The sequence below is a fragment of the Cavia porcellus genome, unplaced genomic scaffold (assembly GCF_034190915.1).
Source record: "Cavia porcellus strain 051 isolate PalLab524CR breed Dunkin Hartley unplaced genomic scaffold, mCavPor4.1 scaffold_2, whole genome shotgun sequence".
NCBI classification, from domain to species: domain Eukaryota; kingdom Metazoa; phylum Chordata; class Mammalia; order Rodentia; family Caviidae; genus Cavia; species Cavia porcellus.
Window position 1 is genome coordinate 38123243 of NW_026947485.1, and position 17118 is coordinate 38140360.

General features: G+C 39.1%; 1 protein-coding gene across 2 annotated transcripts in view; it reads left to right on the forward strand.

The window, feature by feature from the left end:
- Positions 1 to 16859, forward strand: part of Copg2 (COPI coat complex subunit gamma 2) — a 239418-nt gene extending 222559 nt beyond the window's left edge. For both annotated transcript variants that reach the window (XM_063240650.1, XM_063240642.1), the window contains exons 21-24: positions 14848 to 14945; positions 15651 to 15789; positions 16068 to 16166; positions 16595 to 16859. In XM_063240650.1, coding sequence (XP_063096720.1) covers positions 14848 to 14945; positions 15651 to 15789; positions 16068 to 16166; positions 16595 to 16725 — 467 coding nt within the window. In that variant the 3' untranslated portion in view covers positions 16726 to 16859. The remainder of the gene's footprint in view (positions 1 to 14847; positions 14946 to 15650; positions 15790 to 16067; positions 16167 to 16594) is intronic.
- The last annotated feature ends 259 nt before the right edge of the window (positions 16860 to 17118 follow it).

The following is a 17118-nucleotide window of genomic DNA, read 5'->3' on the forward strand; positions in this document are numbered from 1 at the left end:
TGGCCACCTGACATCCTCACTGGATGATCTCCGTATGTCCTCTCTGATGCAGACCTTGCACTCTCATCCCTGGAGCCTCTCCCTGTTTACTACTCAGTACAAGAACTGACCAACCCACTACACCTGAAAGTTGTTCTTCTAAAGACCCCCAAACCATGAAAGCGCTCTTCAGCCTGGGAACCATGAAAACAATGCAGCGCCTGTGCCTGTGTTTGTTCCAAGTGGTCTTCTGGGAGATTAGTATTGTCCCTTTTTCTTCTCTTCCTTCATTGCTCCTGCCATTTGTGATTCCTGCAGAGGTGTCCCTAAGGAAGGGCTCTTTGACCCTCCGATCTTTCCTCCTCCCTTACAAACCAGCATTTTGGCCTTCCCTTTCCTTCTACCTCCCTTCCGTTATTCTCTTTCCTCTTAGGAGCGAAAGAGGTCCTGTGGTCTTCCCAACTTGACTCTTCACTTTGCACACTAGACATGGCATGTTCCACCAACTCAGTTCCATAAAGTGCCTTCCCAATGCCTGGAAGTAGGCTCATAGCCCCACCTCGATCTCCTATTTCCCAGGGTACCCACTGCCCGCCCTGACCCAAATCCTGTCCCAGACCCCATCCTAGCCACCCACCCTGCCCCATCGGATCCGTGGTAAAGAGCCTGGCCTAAAGTTTACACCTTGTAAGAACCCCCAAGTCTGTAGAGCCATGCCTTTCTCCTCCTCCACAGGCATCTACCCCTTTTCTGCACTGCCCTTTCCTTCCCCTTCCCATGCTGAGCCTCGCACCCTAATGAACGCCCTAATGCTGATTCCCACTCTGGTGCCACCCTCCTCCCAGCTCCCCTGTTGGCCTCCAGCCTGTGTGCCCCCCACGGTACTCTCTGCTCTCCTTCCTTCCTGGCTGCCTCCTGCCACCCTGTCTGCCTTCCTTAGGGGACTGTCCCTTGCCCCGTGTCTTCCTCTCATACCCACATCTTTCTGCTGCCTGTCCTTTTGCCACACGCTCCTTCTCACTCACCCATTGGCCTAGAGATGCCTCTCTGCCTCCTCTCCAGGGCCTTACTTCCCTCAACTACCTGAAGGCCGCCACGTCTTCACATTTGTGTGCCTCTGTTCTCCATGGGCTCTGTTCTCTAGCTGTGCCCGCTCTCTGCTCAAACTCTTTCTGGCCCTGTCCCAGCCTCACTTCTGTACCCTTTCTTGGCCACTGGCTGGATTTTTCCCAGGCCCTCAGTTTCACATTCAGGACAACTTTTCCTTCATCTTTGTCCTGCCAGCCTTCTTCTTTTCTCTTCCCTTCCCATCAAACAAGCGGGCAGGAACCCTGCAGCCACTCTCACACTCCTGCTCTTCTTTCTCTCCTCTGCCACTTGTGTTTCCTCCAAACATGCCCAGTAGTTGAAACAAGCCTACCTGTGGAACTACCAGCCTTCCACCATGCATTGTGTCAACTCAGTCTCCATGTCGTTCTGTATTATCGCTGCACTACTTGCTGAAACACATGATCCCAGTTTATGACTCTGCTCTTGCACAGGAACCTTTTCCATCCTTTTTAGCCTTCTTCTCTCAGGTTGATCAGACCACTGCAAAATGAAATCTGGAAAAGGAACCCTTAATCTCTCCTCAGGGCCTTGCTGTGCTCTGCATGACTAAGTACCTTCCTTCCTTTACGTTTTCCACCAAACCTTTGAAATCTCTCTCTGAGGGTCTCCCCCTCCAGGCTTTCGTCCATCCTCTATCATCCGTGGTATGGACAGACCCCTCTCTTTCCAGCATCCTTGAATAGAAGCACAGCTGCAGTGGGCACTGCAAAGAACCTGTGCACATTGCCTCTCAGCTGCCCCTCTGCCATATGCAGGCATCCGTCTACCCACCCACAGGGCTTGCTCCACTTGCGTCCTTCCCTCTCCATGTTCCTGAGGTTCCCTGCCAGTGGTGCCTGTGCAAGAGCTGGAGTAATCTGCACTACTGCTTGGCTGTCTTTGTTGCCCCCTTTTTCTGTATAGTCCTGTCCTATCTAGGGTTTGTTTGTCTTTACTCTGCTTGTAAGCTGTGGCTTTGATGCTTCCCATCCCTCCTGCCATTCCTGTGTGATATTCAGTCAAGCCCAGTTAGACTGTTCTATAATTCTCCTCCCTTCTCCTTGTGGGCCGTCATTCAAGATCCCATAATTCTTGAAATTCTCTCCATTTCTTTCTCCTCCTGTCACCTTCCCCGATCTAACTCCCATAGATATCTTGTCATTTCCATCAAATTATTTTGTTTTTCTTCTGAGCCAGATACAGATTTAAGCCTTCCACTGCTCTCCCTGCATTTTTCCCTGCTCACCTATTCCTCAGACCTTATGTTTCCTCTTTAATATTGAGTTATACCTCTTCCCTGCTCCCTGCAACACTATTCCCTTCTCATGTCCAGATAAGCCTCCCTGTGACCATGCTCACGGCTCCCCCCAACCCGTCTCTGGTGGATCCTGCCCCCTTATCCCCCGTAAGGATCACTGCTGTAGGTCCCAACTGTGTTCCTTGGCCTCACCTTTGCATATAAGGTCTCTAGAGTTCTAGTGCTAGCTACCTGCCATCCATACTTCAGGATCTCAGCATGACCCCTCTAATTTGGCACGCTATCTGGACTCAGCACATTGCCTTCATGGTTCTCCCCTTTCACATACAACATCTCTAGCCCATGTTCATTCTATAATTAATGTGCTTCTCTTTTTTTTTTTTTTGTTTTGTTTTTCTTAAATTCACTGAGAATCAGGCAGTGTCCTTTTTACTTATATTTTCAATCTTGTCTTTTCCACGTAGCATATCCAGTATACAGTTTATATTATCTTATTCAACATTTTCATTATTTTTGCAACCCCCACAAAAATACAGAATTCTCAGGAAAGGAGTTTCTCTTCCATATTTTGTTGGTCCCATTCCTTATTTCTACACTCAGATTCTTTTAAATGAGTTATCTAAAAGATCTCGTTGGTAAACTAAATTGATTTGCCTTTTCTACCCTGTAACTCCTTTGTCTTTGATTCTGTGAAACCTCTGCCTTCCTCCAGTCGTCGTTTGATACCATCTTTCTGAGACTAGTAACAGTCCTTTCCAAATATGGATGTGCACTTTTCAATTCCATTCTCTACCTAGTGCCCTCTCTGCTGTCGATTTAGCTCCTTTCACTCTTTCATAGTCTCTTTCGCTCCTTTTTTGTTTGGAATTTGACTCAAATATACAATTCAATTCTCTTTACCATTTTAACTTTTTCTAACATTTCACTCATCCATGTAGGTGCTTTCTCAGTTGCTTTTTCCCCACCTTCCCCTTTTCCTTCACGTTCTTTGGCCCCTCTTACATCTTTTGTGGTTTCTCTTGGTTTATGTTCTTTCCCTGCTGACCTCACTGTTGCTGGGTTTCCCTATTGCGAAGGTAGGTAGCCTTGTATTTATTCATATTATTGTGAAATGTTATCAAATCCATACTATATTCTTCTTAGTTTCTACCTATATTCTTATTTCATTTGTTACGATTATTATGCCAACTTGTTTGTCATACATATCATTTTCCATCTAAAAGTAAATTTTTCAGTGATTTTCCACTATTTCCTTTTTTCCTATTCTGTTCTGCCTTAGATAAAATTTTTATTAACTATTCATTTACTATGCATCATTTCTATGCGTTCATTAATATCTTCCATTAGATACCTCTTTTTGTTCCGCATGCATTGCTCAATCTGTTTCTATATTTCTGTTGTCCCACATACTGCACTGAATTGCTTTAGTTCTGTTTGTTCCTTAAAAGGATCCCTGCTTCTTGCATTATTTTGAGTTCACTTCATTGAACCTGACTCTTATCTCTTCTGTCAACTACAGTTTTCTTTGTAGATTCAGTTTCCAAGACACTTTCCCTCTTGTGTTCTATATTTAGTTATTAACTTTATTTTCACCATTTCTTTCTTCCTTGCTGCACTGTCCCACTATACAGTCCTTTTACTGACTCAGTTGCTTTGTAAGTAATTTTCCCAACAACCACTAAAACAGACAAAAACTGAAGAAATTTTTATAATATAAACCATTTTAAAAGACATGCCTAATTAATTTACATGTAATTCATTCAACAATAGACATATGTGGTACAAAATGAACCCATACATTAAAGACAACAATTGGCATCTTCCTTTTATACTGCAAGAAATAGTGACGTATTTTCCAAATAAATAGCAAATAATAATATATATAAAGAAAAAATATTATGGAAATGTTTACTTACCAAATGACGAGTTTCTTGAGTTATCCCATCCAAATTGTAGGAAAATGAAGAAATATTGTACAAAAAAAAATCCGTGTGCATAAGAAGTGAGCCTACTGATAGAAGAGGTGTTACTACAGCAGAAATGTACCTTTCTGACACAAGTCTTTGTGTGCAAATAAATGGTTTTTGTTAATACAAGAATGATAACTCACTGTACCAGGTTTTGCAGGCATATGGTGATATATGTATAGAAATTTTTCTAGTTGGGCATGGTGTTGCACACCTGTATTCCTAGGACTTTGGGAAGTTCAGACAGGAAGATCCCATGTTCAAGCCCAGCCTGAGTAATTTAGCAAGACGCTGTCTCAAAAAGTGAAAAAAGAAAAAGCTAGGATGTAGCACAGTACAAAGGCCTTGTGTTCAAACCCTAGAACTACCTCTACCCCTGAAAATATCTCAGACTTTCTATTCACTTACCAGCTCTATAATACATTAGTGAATGCCAGATTTTCTCTTGAGGTTTACCTCTCTGTGGTCCCACCATTCCTCAACCTATAGAATTTATTTGTTCTACCAACAAAATATCTAGTTTAAACCTTCTAAAAAGATCGATTTTCCACTAAGAGGTCAAGCATCAGCCCACCAAATTACTGTTGTTTTTCTGACCCCAGGTCCTCTCTCTCCTATACAGTTCTAAATCTGAGAGTTCTTTTTTCCTTAATCTATATCTGATCTGTCTTGTCAGTCCCCTTGTCAAAATTATTCTCCAGTTCATATAGCACTTCCTAGCTACCCTCTGTACCCAAATACTTACTGGTTAAACTCTATTTTTTTTTCTTTCTGTCAAGAGTTGGCCTAAGTGTGGAACAGTAGCCATTTCTCCCATCAAAATCTGTGATAATGTCTTTCCATCTATAAATAACTTGAACAGTGGTTTTTTCCTTTCTCTTTTTGCTTCAAGCTCCTTACATCTCCTTCAACATTCCATTTTTTTCCAACTGGATCATTCCAGTGGATATAATCATTTTTTTGAATACATACACTCTTAGATATTCAGCCTTCAGTCTGCCTAGTTCTTGCAATTGGTACTGAGTCTGTTTCCACCATCCATTCAGTCTGGACTTTCCTATGATTCCTGCTCTGGCTCTTAGGTCTATTAATCTTTCTCTTAATTTCCCATTCTATTACTGTACCAGTGTCTTCAAATCGTTTTCTAAGAAAGCATTCTGGGCAGCAACATACTATATTTTCATTCTCTCTCTGCCCCCACTTTTTTTTTAAGTCAAGGTATCATTATTATGTAATTTAGGCTGGCCCTGAATTCACTATGTAGCCTAGGCTGGCCTCTAACTCACAGCAGTCCTTGTTTCTTAGCCTTCCAAGTTCTGAATTACAGATATGGACCACCATGCTTAGCTTTTTGCTTGCCTGCCTGCCTTTCCTTCCTTCCTTCCTTTCTTTCTTTTCTTTCGTTCTTTCTTTTCCATTCTTAAATTCTTATTTTGTCACATTCTCACCTTCTCCTTACTTCCATTTCCTGATATCTGGCTTAAAATATATAACTCTTTTTTTTTTTTTTTTTGTCTTTTTCATTTTTTTTATCGGTACCGGGGATCGAACTCATGACCGCCTGCTTGCAAGGCAGGTGCTTATGCCGCTGAGCTAAATCCCCAGCCCCAAAATATATAACTCTTTATTGAACTTTAATTCTGGTGTCTCCATGCTTCTGACCTTGGCCCTTACTAATATTTGTCTAACACATTTGCAGAACTGCATGCTTTATACCACAGCCTAAATCCTACAATACCTTTTCCTCACTTACATGTCCATTTCTCTCTACTGTTTCCTTCTCTTTTTTTTTTTAAATCCATGTCTCAGTAATTTCTCTCACATCCCAGTTCTAGCATGACAGCTTTGTTCTGAGCAAAGAACATATTTCACTAAGTCCTCAATTTCCTTCAATTATTTGCACTTATATACTAACATCTATATGGTATTATTGGCTTCTTCTATAATTATAATGGATACACTATCTTATCAAGGGGTATAGTTTTGAGGGGTACTCTTAATAATACCCATTTCTAACCAAATAGAGATTATTGTCTTTACTAGATAAACTGCTCACCCTTACCAATGTCTTTCAGGTTACTATCAATGTCTTTTATCAAGATTAATGCTAATCTTCTCCCTCTGATCTTTCTTTAATCAACCAAGCCCTTTAATTAAAATTTTCCGTCACTCCGCTTTTTCATATTTTAACTTTGTTGTTTTGCTTCAGATCCTTTTTTAACGAAATAAAATACTGAACATATAATCAAGACTTCTGTACTACACCTCAGAATCATTTCTTTCTGCTTTCCAAGAAAATCATTATATAAATGTGGTACTTCCCTGTTTTTATAATTTTAATAAATATTTCCATATCCTATGAGTAATACACAATACTGTCTTTGAGAGTATGTACTCTTAACTGTATATGTGTTCATTTAAACTTTTTCCCTCATCAAAACTTTAAGAACTAGTCTGACTCCTATTCAGAACTGAAGTCATTATTTTTCTTTCCCACTGTGTATACTATTCACAAAAGTAATACCAAACATTTAGCCCTTCGGACAGATCTTTCCACATATTCCAAGTCTCTTTAATACATAGCTTCTTTGACAGTCCAGAACCCTGCTCTAATTCACACAGCATGCATTACTTATAGCAAAGCTCCTCTCCTATTATATTCTATCCTTGCTTACCTACCCAATATAGTGACTATCATTTTATTAGAGCAACAGATGTAGTAGGTATTCTCCTGAGGCTTACTCACCCTACGATTCCCAGTCATTTTTTAAGAAATGCAGTTAACTTCCTTGATAAACAAACCATTCACCAATGCTTCCTAATTAGCCACTCTTTATGTATCTTAGTGTTGCCAGAAAAGCTCTTTTTAAAGTGTATCTTAATAAAACACTCTTAAACTTCCCTGTTAACCAAATTTTTATTGAAAATGTCTTTCACAGAATAGACCTAGGTAAGTTAGGCTCTTCTGTACGTACCCCCTTGACACTCTTAGATTCTCCATTCATTTGCTATTGAGTCATCCCAAGCAAGTTCACTGCTTTGACCCAATTTGAGATCTTACCAGTTTCTCACTTCTGTATGTTTTTTTACAGACCTAATGTGCATCACTGTCACTCCATCTACCCTTATTTCCTCTGCATTTCATACAATGGTCTTTAACTCTGCTAATGAACTCCTTCTTCCTTTTTATCCCATATAACGTAGGTCAAAGTATGTATAATCCACCAATCCACATCAGTCCTTCAAATCATCCTTCACATCAGCAGAAATCCTTCTTTGTTCCACTCCTTTGCACTTGGTTCCTTATTTTGCCCTAAAGAATCATGTGTCCTTATCTTCTTTGTCTCTGTTTCTTTAAGCTACCACATACATACACATCATTTTTACAGATTCTTCTAGATACTCCCCTTATGTTGGGGAGTTTAATACATTACCATCTCCCTGGTGTCTTATATTCTATCCTGCATTACCTTGTACTCACAGTTCAGCCTGAATTTGGACAGTATATTGCCACTGGTCATTCCACTTTGCCTCTTTTTCATTCTCACTATATTGACCATCCCCTTACTTCTAGTATTTCTCCAGCAAAGCTTCCTGGACAGCAAAATCAATTTCTTTTTCCTCTCATACCCCAGTTCTTACTGTGCAACATTTTTACCCTGCTTTTTTTTCTGGAAAATTTCCAACTCTCATTTCTTAATGTTCCCATTCAGCCCTGTTAATTCAACAAATTCTATTCTGTGTTGCACCCAAGCTTGATTCACACATCCCCTCTCCTTACTTAGCAACCTACCTCCATCTTTTGCTCTTTGCTGTTTTGTTCTTTTTTCAAACAAGTCTTCTTCTAAATACATCTTTAATGTCCGTCTTATAAAACATCCTTTTCAATTCCCCTTTGGGAGTTCCCCCTGTATATCTTAGTGTTCCACAGTGATGAATGTGTATTCTTTTCAAAGTGTCTTACTTTCATGTCCTTAGTCTCTCCTTCACTTAGAAGCAGTTTTCTAGCCTTAAATAAGTCTTCCCATTGGACAGCATCCAGCTTGTCCTCTTCCTTTTTCATAATGATCTTTGGCCCAAATAAGAAACACCCCAGTTAGTATAAGCAACAGTGGTTTATCAATGTTAGGTGATACTTTCTCTTTAGAAATAATTTTTTTAAAAAGAAAAAATAAAAATTTCAAAACAATAATTAGGGGTAACAAAAGTATATACATTGTGTATTGTTAGCTTCAAATCAGTTACTCAGAGTGCAAGACATCTGCATTTAATCATCTGAACAACACTAGCACAAACCTTTCTTTTCAGTGAGTTCAGAGTAGTCAATAGTATAACTATCTTAACTATCTTTTATAGTTTCTTTCAGCTTCTCACACTAGTGAGACAATACAGTGTTTACACATGAGTGTCTTATTTCACTGAGTATGATCTCAAGTTGCATTCATTTACCTATAAAAGTTTTAGCAATAATTTATAAATCTATAGCAATGATTTTAGTATCACTATCTCACTCCATTCTCTCCATTGACTCCAGTATGCCTAATAAAAACTTTACCTTATATTCAGCTTCTCTTTTTATTCAGAAACCATATTGGTATCCTTCCCATATGTGCAGTAGCCTCTTATAAAGAAACAGATTCATCAAGGTAAACACTTACTGTTCAGACAGACTCTGCACACTGGATTTGACTATCCACATTCCTATCTCTCCCTTCACTCTTCTAACAAGCCTCCTAACAGTTTCACTCATAACCTCAATTCTTATTCAGTTTTTTCATTCCTCTCTTTTCCTAAGTGGTTGTGACCTGGATTAACATAAAATCACTCATTCTGAAATCCTGTTTTGCCAGACCAGTATTCTTCATCTTGTCTCTTTCTTGCCATTTGCCCTGGGCATTCACGGTTCTTCAAGTTGACCCCTACCTGTATGAATACATCACCTCTCCTTTTTTTAGCCTGTCTCCTCCATTCTCTCATATCTTTTCTTTTTTTTTTTTTTAATTTAAGAGGAAAAAGAGAAAAACACAAAACAAAACAAAGCGGTGTAAGGGTACACGTAATACAGAACTACAAAAAACTCTCATATCTTTTCATACAAGTTTCTTCAGTTGCTTCTCCAGTTTTCAGCTAATCCTGTATAGTTGCTAGCAAAGATACCATATCAGAATTATTCTTAGTCTTCCTTTACCTAAAGCAAACATCCTGAACATGTAGCCTGTTAAAATACAAACTGCTAGGCATTACTCTGAATTTCTGACTTAGTAAGTCTAGAGTGGGGGAAGAATTTATACTTCTGCCAGATTCCTAGGTAATGCTGATATAATACATTTTAAGAAGCATTGCTCTTGGGGCTGGGGATTTAGCTCAGCGGCATAAGCACCTGCCTTGTAAGCAGGCGGTCGTGAGTTCGATCCCTGGTACCGATAAAAAATTTAAAAAAAAAAAAAAAAAGAAGCATTGCTCTTAAATTTCCCCTCAACTAAACCCTTTAATTAAAAGTTCCTACCAAGGCATCAAGAGAAAGTCTGCTGCAGACTCATTCCCACTTCAGTCTGCTGCTTTTCAGTGCCCCCATCATTGCAACCTGGCCTTATATCCAATAAATTTGTCCAATTTTGATGGTGCTTTAGACTTTCTTATTACCATATCACCTCAAAATTATTCGGTAGGTTTTACAGTGTTCCCCTGGGCTTTGATCTCTCTTCTTCAGTATCTTTTGACCAAAATATGGGGTCTTCTTCCTCCAATCAATGCCTGCCAGTCTTTGTCACCTTCACCTACTACATTTCCATTTCTTTTCTCCTTGTTACTTGTCTTCCTTTAAAGAAATATGCTTCCCTATCATGAGTCTCCCTTCTTTGAGAAATTGTTTGCTTCATTCAGATGGACTCCATCTCCTTTTAAGAACCTGCACTCAAGCAGGTTCCTTCTCTAATGTTGGTCTCTCATTTGAAACACAAGAAATACAGTAACAGTTCTGCGAGTAACTTCAATGCAGCACTTTACATGACTTTCATTTGTTGCTTCACTTTGATTTACCCTCCCACATATAATTATCACTTATACATGAAAATAACAAATGAAGTTTTACTCTTGAGTTAGATTCCCAATATCATCTCCAGCCACTTGTTTCTAATACAGAATTAGTCACCACTCTACAGACAACTACTCAGATCTCACCCATTATCTTTTTACATCAGAGTTCATTTTAATCTATCTCCTTCCAAACCTTCTAATTAAAATTTCCTACCAAAATCTGCATGGCTCTTCAGGCCCTTTTCCTAGTGCCTTTTGAAATCTGACATTAAGACCCAACATTTGACTGCAAGACCCACATTTTAAGGTTTTATAGGATTTCCTTTCTGGGGAACATCTTTTCTCATCCTGTTTGCCCAGGTTGCTTCTCTTTACCCTTAACTATTCTTTTTTCCCCCTCAGTACTAGGGATTGAATGTGAGACCTTCACAGTGAGCTACATCCCTAGCACCTTTAAAAAAACTTTTTTTTGAGACAAAATCTCACTAAATTGCCCAGGGTAGGCCCAAATGTGTGATCGTCCTGCTTTAGCTTTCCATAGTACTGGGATTAGATGTGTGCCATGATGCCTGGCTTAAGTATTCTGTATAGTGTGTTTCAGTACATAGATTCTAGTCTCTCTCCTCTCTCTTAACCACCATCTTGGTACAATTATGGTGCCATATTCCTCATATCAGTACCTACGTATCAGTATCTTCCAGTGACACCCTATCCTCTGCAAGTTCCTCCACTGTTTTCCCTAATTGACCCTGGAGAAACAACTGTGTTATCTATATTACAGTTGCTTTTTCCCCCAGATACCACCTTTGTGGTTCTCACAGATTTATTCATCTTTCCTTCCATCTCCTGTGCTTCCTCTACACTGTTCTGAATACATCTGCATTCTCAGTTTAGTCCAGTCCTGCATAAGGTTCCTGCCACTGGCTTTGGCTCAGATCCATCCCATTTCAGCTCCTTGACCTTTCAGTCTGTTGATATGTTTTGCTTTAGATATCATTCAGCAAAGATTCCAAGAGTGCCTAATGCATAGTCTACATCCCAGCCCAGTTCACACATCCTTCTCCTTCCTCAGCTTCCAGCGTCCATCTTTTCTCTTCATTTTATTTTCGTAGGCATCCCATCAGTGGTTGACTCTTACTTTCAGCCTCATAACACTCTTGCTTACCCAGCTCTCTTCACATTCTCTCTTTATGGTTGTAAGGCACCATAACTTGTATCTCTCTACTGCCTGTTTTCCAGTATGCCCTCAGTCTGGCCCTCTTTAGTGCCCTTCCCTACTCACCCTTTATGTTCTGTACCCCACCCCCCAGCCTAAATCCTACTTCTCCTCTTATTTGTCGGCCTCCATCTTCTCTTCTTCTGTGACATGTTCATACATGTCCTAGGAAATGTATGTCACTTTTAGCCAGTCTCCACAAAGCAGGGAACTTTGAGCAGCTTTAATGGTACACAATGCAATAATCTATTGTATTTTATCTCTGTCATCCTTTCACTTTACCATCTCTACAAAAGAAGTGGTTACAAAATTACTGTCTTCAGACATACTTCTATCAGTATAACCTTTACTACTCATTCCCCATCTAGCAGCAATCATCCATTCTCTGGAGAAACTACCCATTCACAACCTCTACTAAGTAAGCCTCTAAATAAAATTATCAGCAATAGCTTTTTGTCAGCATTCATCCTAATCAGCTTTCTTATGAATTTCCCCATTAATCTTTAAACTCATTTTTCTTCCCAAGCTTTAAGAGATAGTGTACTGTAGCATCCTTAAATCCTTGTTCTTCACCCTTTCTGTATATTTCCCATGACTTTTACGCCCCAATTCAGACCCGGTTTAAACTCTTAACAGCAGTCCCGTTTGAGATCTTTACTCTCCACCTGCTCTGCCTTACACTAGGTAATACTTCCTTTCCTTGTCTACTCTGCCTTCTCTTCCTTATTCCTAACCTGACTTTTGGCCTGAGAATACCATCTTATCCTTTCGGTTAATGTTTTATTCCTTAGTGACTGGTGCTTTTTCATCTGAAGGCAACTTCAGTGTTGCTCCTCTGTACTATTCCTCCTCATGTGTTCTAGAGAAAAACCTTAACTTTTAACATGTCTCTTGCCGGTTGTAAAGTATTCCTAAGGATTCAGTAATGGCTTCTGGATAGTTGGCTTGCTCCTCACTTTTGGCTCAGTGTGTGACCATCCTTGGTTTTCCACACTTTGTTACCACATTTGTCCCTTCTCAGGTCACTTCAGACCTACACAGATTGCTGCAGTTAGCCTGTTTTAAACCCATTCTTTTTACTCTGTTTCTAGTGTTTTGTCCTATTGATGCACCCTGTCCTTTAATTATTATCCCTGCAAAGCTTTCTGGAATTGTTTCATAAAATCCTTTTTTACCTCTTCAATCTTCCCTTCAGCAGTACAGACCTGGCAACTTCCTTCCAAATTTCCCATTCTCACATTTGCCACGGTGATATTCACCCCAGCCAATTTACACATCTCTCTCCTTCCTTAGCTTCCAGCATCCATCTTTTCCCTAATTGTTTTCTTTTCAGATTTCTCAGTAGTTGCCTTATTTTCAGCCTATCCTCACAAGTCCCATTTCTGAGAACAATTTTAATGTAGACCTTTTCCTCTTCTTCATTTATCTATAATTCTCTGCTTAAGTTAGAGCTCATATAATTATTTAATGTCTGTCCTGATTCCGTATTCTTCCTTGTGACTTCTATCCATACCTTTCATGTCTCTCATTTTTTAAGACCTCAGTTGACTTATGCAGGGTTTGTGTTAACATACACTTTTTCTCCTTCCTCCTGAAGAAAATCCTACCTTAATTTAAGTACAATCAGTCTTTTTTCACCCTCTTACAATACTGATACAGATTCTGCAGTCTTGATAAGTATATTCTTTTAAGGATCAACCCACTACTTTGTAAATCTTCAACATGTTCTATTGAATCTCTATGCTGTCTGAATTCAGATCCATTCTTTATGGGCTTCCCCCAGTGGTCTGAATTTGGTACCATTTTATTTAGCTTATCTCTAATCCTTTAGTCTCTTGAATACCTCAAAGCTGGTTTTTCTTGTTGTTTGGTTTGCTTTGGCTTGGTCTTGTCATTTGAGACAGTGTCTGGCTATGTAGTTCTGGCTGGCCTTGGACTCACAATAATTCTCCTGCCTCAGCCTTCCGAGTACTGGGATCACAGTCATGTACCACCATACTTGACAGTCGTAAAATAGTTTTAAATATGTTACATCACAGTTCCTAAACGAAACCTCATCAACACCTATTATTAGCATACCTTACTGTCTTCATTTACTCCATAGACTTTCTAGACTTTCTTATTGGCCCTCACCTTCCTCGGCTTGCCAAAGCTCTTCTGCCATCTTTTGAGATCCAGCTAAACTGTTACATCCTTTCACGTGTTTTACAGTTTTCCCAGACTGTTAATCCTGCAGCTGTATATAGTACCTATTAAATTTTAAAGAATACGGCATTGAGTTGTAATGTCATAGATCATGCTCACAAACACCATACTTACTTAACTTCCTAGAGACTTAGAGGTTGTGCCTCATTCATCTTTTTTAGCATCCAGTACATTAGCTTACTCTTTTCAAATGTAATGTCAGTATGATAAATAGGGATTTAATAGACATGTAAAGAGTAAGTTTAAAGTTAACTGAGCAGATGAAGATCTTAAAATGAAAGTGGTCATTCATATTCTTTACACTGAATCTATTCTTCTCCTTGTTCATCTTACAGTAGCTTCCTAGTGTTCCAATTCCTAATATTTTTATATTTATAAGCCTTTTTTAGACCACAGATTTACTCTAAATGCCTTTTTAGTCCTCTCACCATTATGAAAACTTTATTTTCCAAAAATGTGCCCCCAATTCCATTTCTTATTACTTCTACCAGTCCTCTCTAACATGTAAATGCACACTTGCTTTCTCCATCTTAAGTCACTAACTTTACCAATAATAGATTAAATTTACTGACCTACTCAATGTAGATTGAAAGTTGACTTAAAGCAAGTTCTTCTGGTGATCTATCAGTCCACAATTAAATGGCAGTATTAATCCTGAGATTAAGGTGTACTTGGTCAGCATTAGTTTGATGGTTTGTATGCTTTTTAGTCAGTGTGTCTTGTTTTGTTAGGCCCTACAGCAATGGCTGTTTTTATTTTTCAATATATAGGCCCTTTTATAGGCATGACTAAAAGCCCCCAAAAGTATTTCCCTTACTATTTTCTTCACACCAACATGGAAATAGTTTGCCCATAATTATCTTTTCTGTACTATTCTAATCCACAGTACAGAACACATTTTAACATCGTACTTTGTGAGACTGCCTTTCTGACCCACTTGCAGCTAGCTTTGAGAACTACCGCCCTAGAAAACAATGTTTAATTTGAAAATGTGGAGCAGTGTGGGTGAAGCACATGTTAGTACTTCCTCTAATGATGGTATACTGTTGTGCTCACAATACCCTCCAACATGGGCTTTCCTGTTCTTTCTCCTCCAGTTGCAGGCACCTTCAGCTGCACCATGAAATTTACAGTCCGGGACTGTGACCCTAATACTGGAGTTCCAGATGAGGATGGGTATGATGATGAGTATGTGGTGAGTCATCCCTGCAGAGACATTGACACCTCTCCAACACTAAGACAAGATATTTTCCTTGAGAACACTTTTTTCTAGAAATAGCTGACATAAATTTATGGGGTTTCTGTTCTCAAATGGATTACACATAAGGAGGACATGAACTAATCCTCCTCTGTAATGGGACTACACCATGCCAAACAATAGATTTACCACTTCCTATTCAATTAAAAGAAGGAAACTCTTATTTCCCCTTATAATAGGGATTTATGATGAAAATACATGATTTTTCATAAGATTATAATACATGAAATCAGTTTTATTTGAAGCCGGTGGTTCTGTTTTTGCTTCAGCAACTTTTAGTTTGCTTATACTATAGCATAGATTATGAACTGGCAAACTTTCGATAGAAAGGAGGGAAGACTTATCAATCTGTTTGTGAATAGCAATTTTAGAACGTATTGTATGACCTAAATATGGCAACATAACTACTGTGTACCTAGGGCTATAGGTGTAGATCTGAATTTGGCTCTTCTTAGATGTCCTGTTTTCTTGCTTTTCTGTGTTAAGACCTACAGCATTAGGTTTATCCAGACTATATAATTTAAACTATTGTGGTGGTAGAGTTTTTCATTTGCCCCTGCAGTGATAAATGATTGGGTCCTTCCATCCTTGTTCTATATGTAAATGATTTGTATTTGCTGACTGCTGCTTGTTACCCACTAGCTAGAAGATCTTGAAGTGACTGTGTCTGACCACATTCAGAAGATACTCAAGCCTAATTTTGCTGCTGCCTGGGAAGAGGTGGGAGATACCTTTGAGAAAGAAGAGACCTTTGCCCTCAGCTCTACCAAAACACTTGAAGGTGAAAACATTTGTGTTGCCAATCTATCTGACATAACAGTATAAAACCTAATAGGCATATATATTATTCTAGAACTCCTTTTTCATTAAATCTATCGTAAGTCATTTATTTAAAAGACAAGTACCTGTCTTTATCACTTGGTTGAATCATCCATTTTTCAAGGCCAGTAGCCTCTCTAGACAAATATTCCACACCCCCAGATCCCAGACATATGGGTACAAAGGGAGATGTCAATGCTGAACTTGTCTAATACTGTTGAATAAACTTTCTCAACACAGAGGCTGTTAACAACATCATCACATTTCTGGGCATGCAGCCCTGTGAGAGGTCAGATAAAGTACCTGAGAACAAGAATTCCCATTCACTCTATCTAGCAGGTAAGAGACTTCTATCAGATTTCCCTTACAGTATATTTTGTTGCAAAATGTAATACAAAGAGATATGGATGGGCACCCCATTACATGAGTAATAAGTTGAAGCCTGGTCAAAATGAATAATTTGTTTTTGGATGCTATTTTTTTTAGCATAAATGTCTGGTCTGACATATTCTCTCACAGAAAGAGTGCCAACCACCTTTGCCCTTACTGCCTTTTAAGTACTCACATCTGGATACTTTATATATACCTGGTCTCAGGATAATATTTTTTTTAAAAGCTAGAATTCCTATATAGTATGTGGTTCCCACAAATTTCTAGAAAAGCTAAACTAAAATAATAGAAAGGAGATATAGGGTAAGCATGATAAATTTCATTATCAGAGCTTATTATGAGTTCTTAATATGGTTTTCCTTACATTTTTCTCTCAGGTGTGTACAGAGGTGGCTACGATTTATTGGTGAGGTCCAGGCTGGCCTTAGCAGATGGCGTGACCATGCAGGTGACTGTCAGAAGCAAAGAGAGAACACCTGTAGATGTTATCTTGGCTTCTGTTGGATAAATTCTTACTGAGCAAGAAAACACACTTCGTTGTCAGTGGGCTTTTAGTGGCATGAATTCCCCAGAATCACACTCCTAAAGATTAATGACCTTGTAGAAGCAAATTAAATATTTGGCCCTGAGCCAGCAGATCAAGCAATTGTCTGTCCTTATGCATGGGTTTTGGTATTTCTTGGTTTGGTTTGATTTTTCTTTTTTCTCATTTGGTCAGCTTTGGTATGACAGTGCAGCTTTTGGTGACTTTAAAAATCAAATACTGTCCTATATTACAGCTGCTTTACTTCATCATTCTTTCACATAAATGTGTGAAAGCTTCTGACAGTATTGGAAAATTTTATCCCAGAGGATGGGGGTTTGGGGGAGCCAGAATCCACTTTTGTCACAATTCATTTTT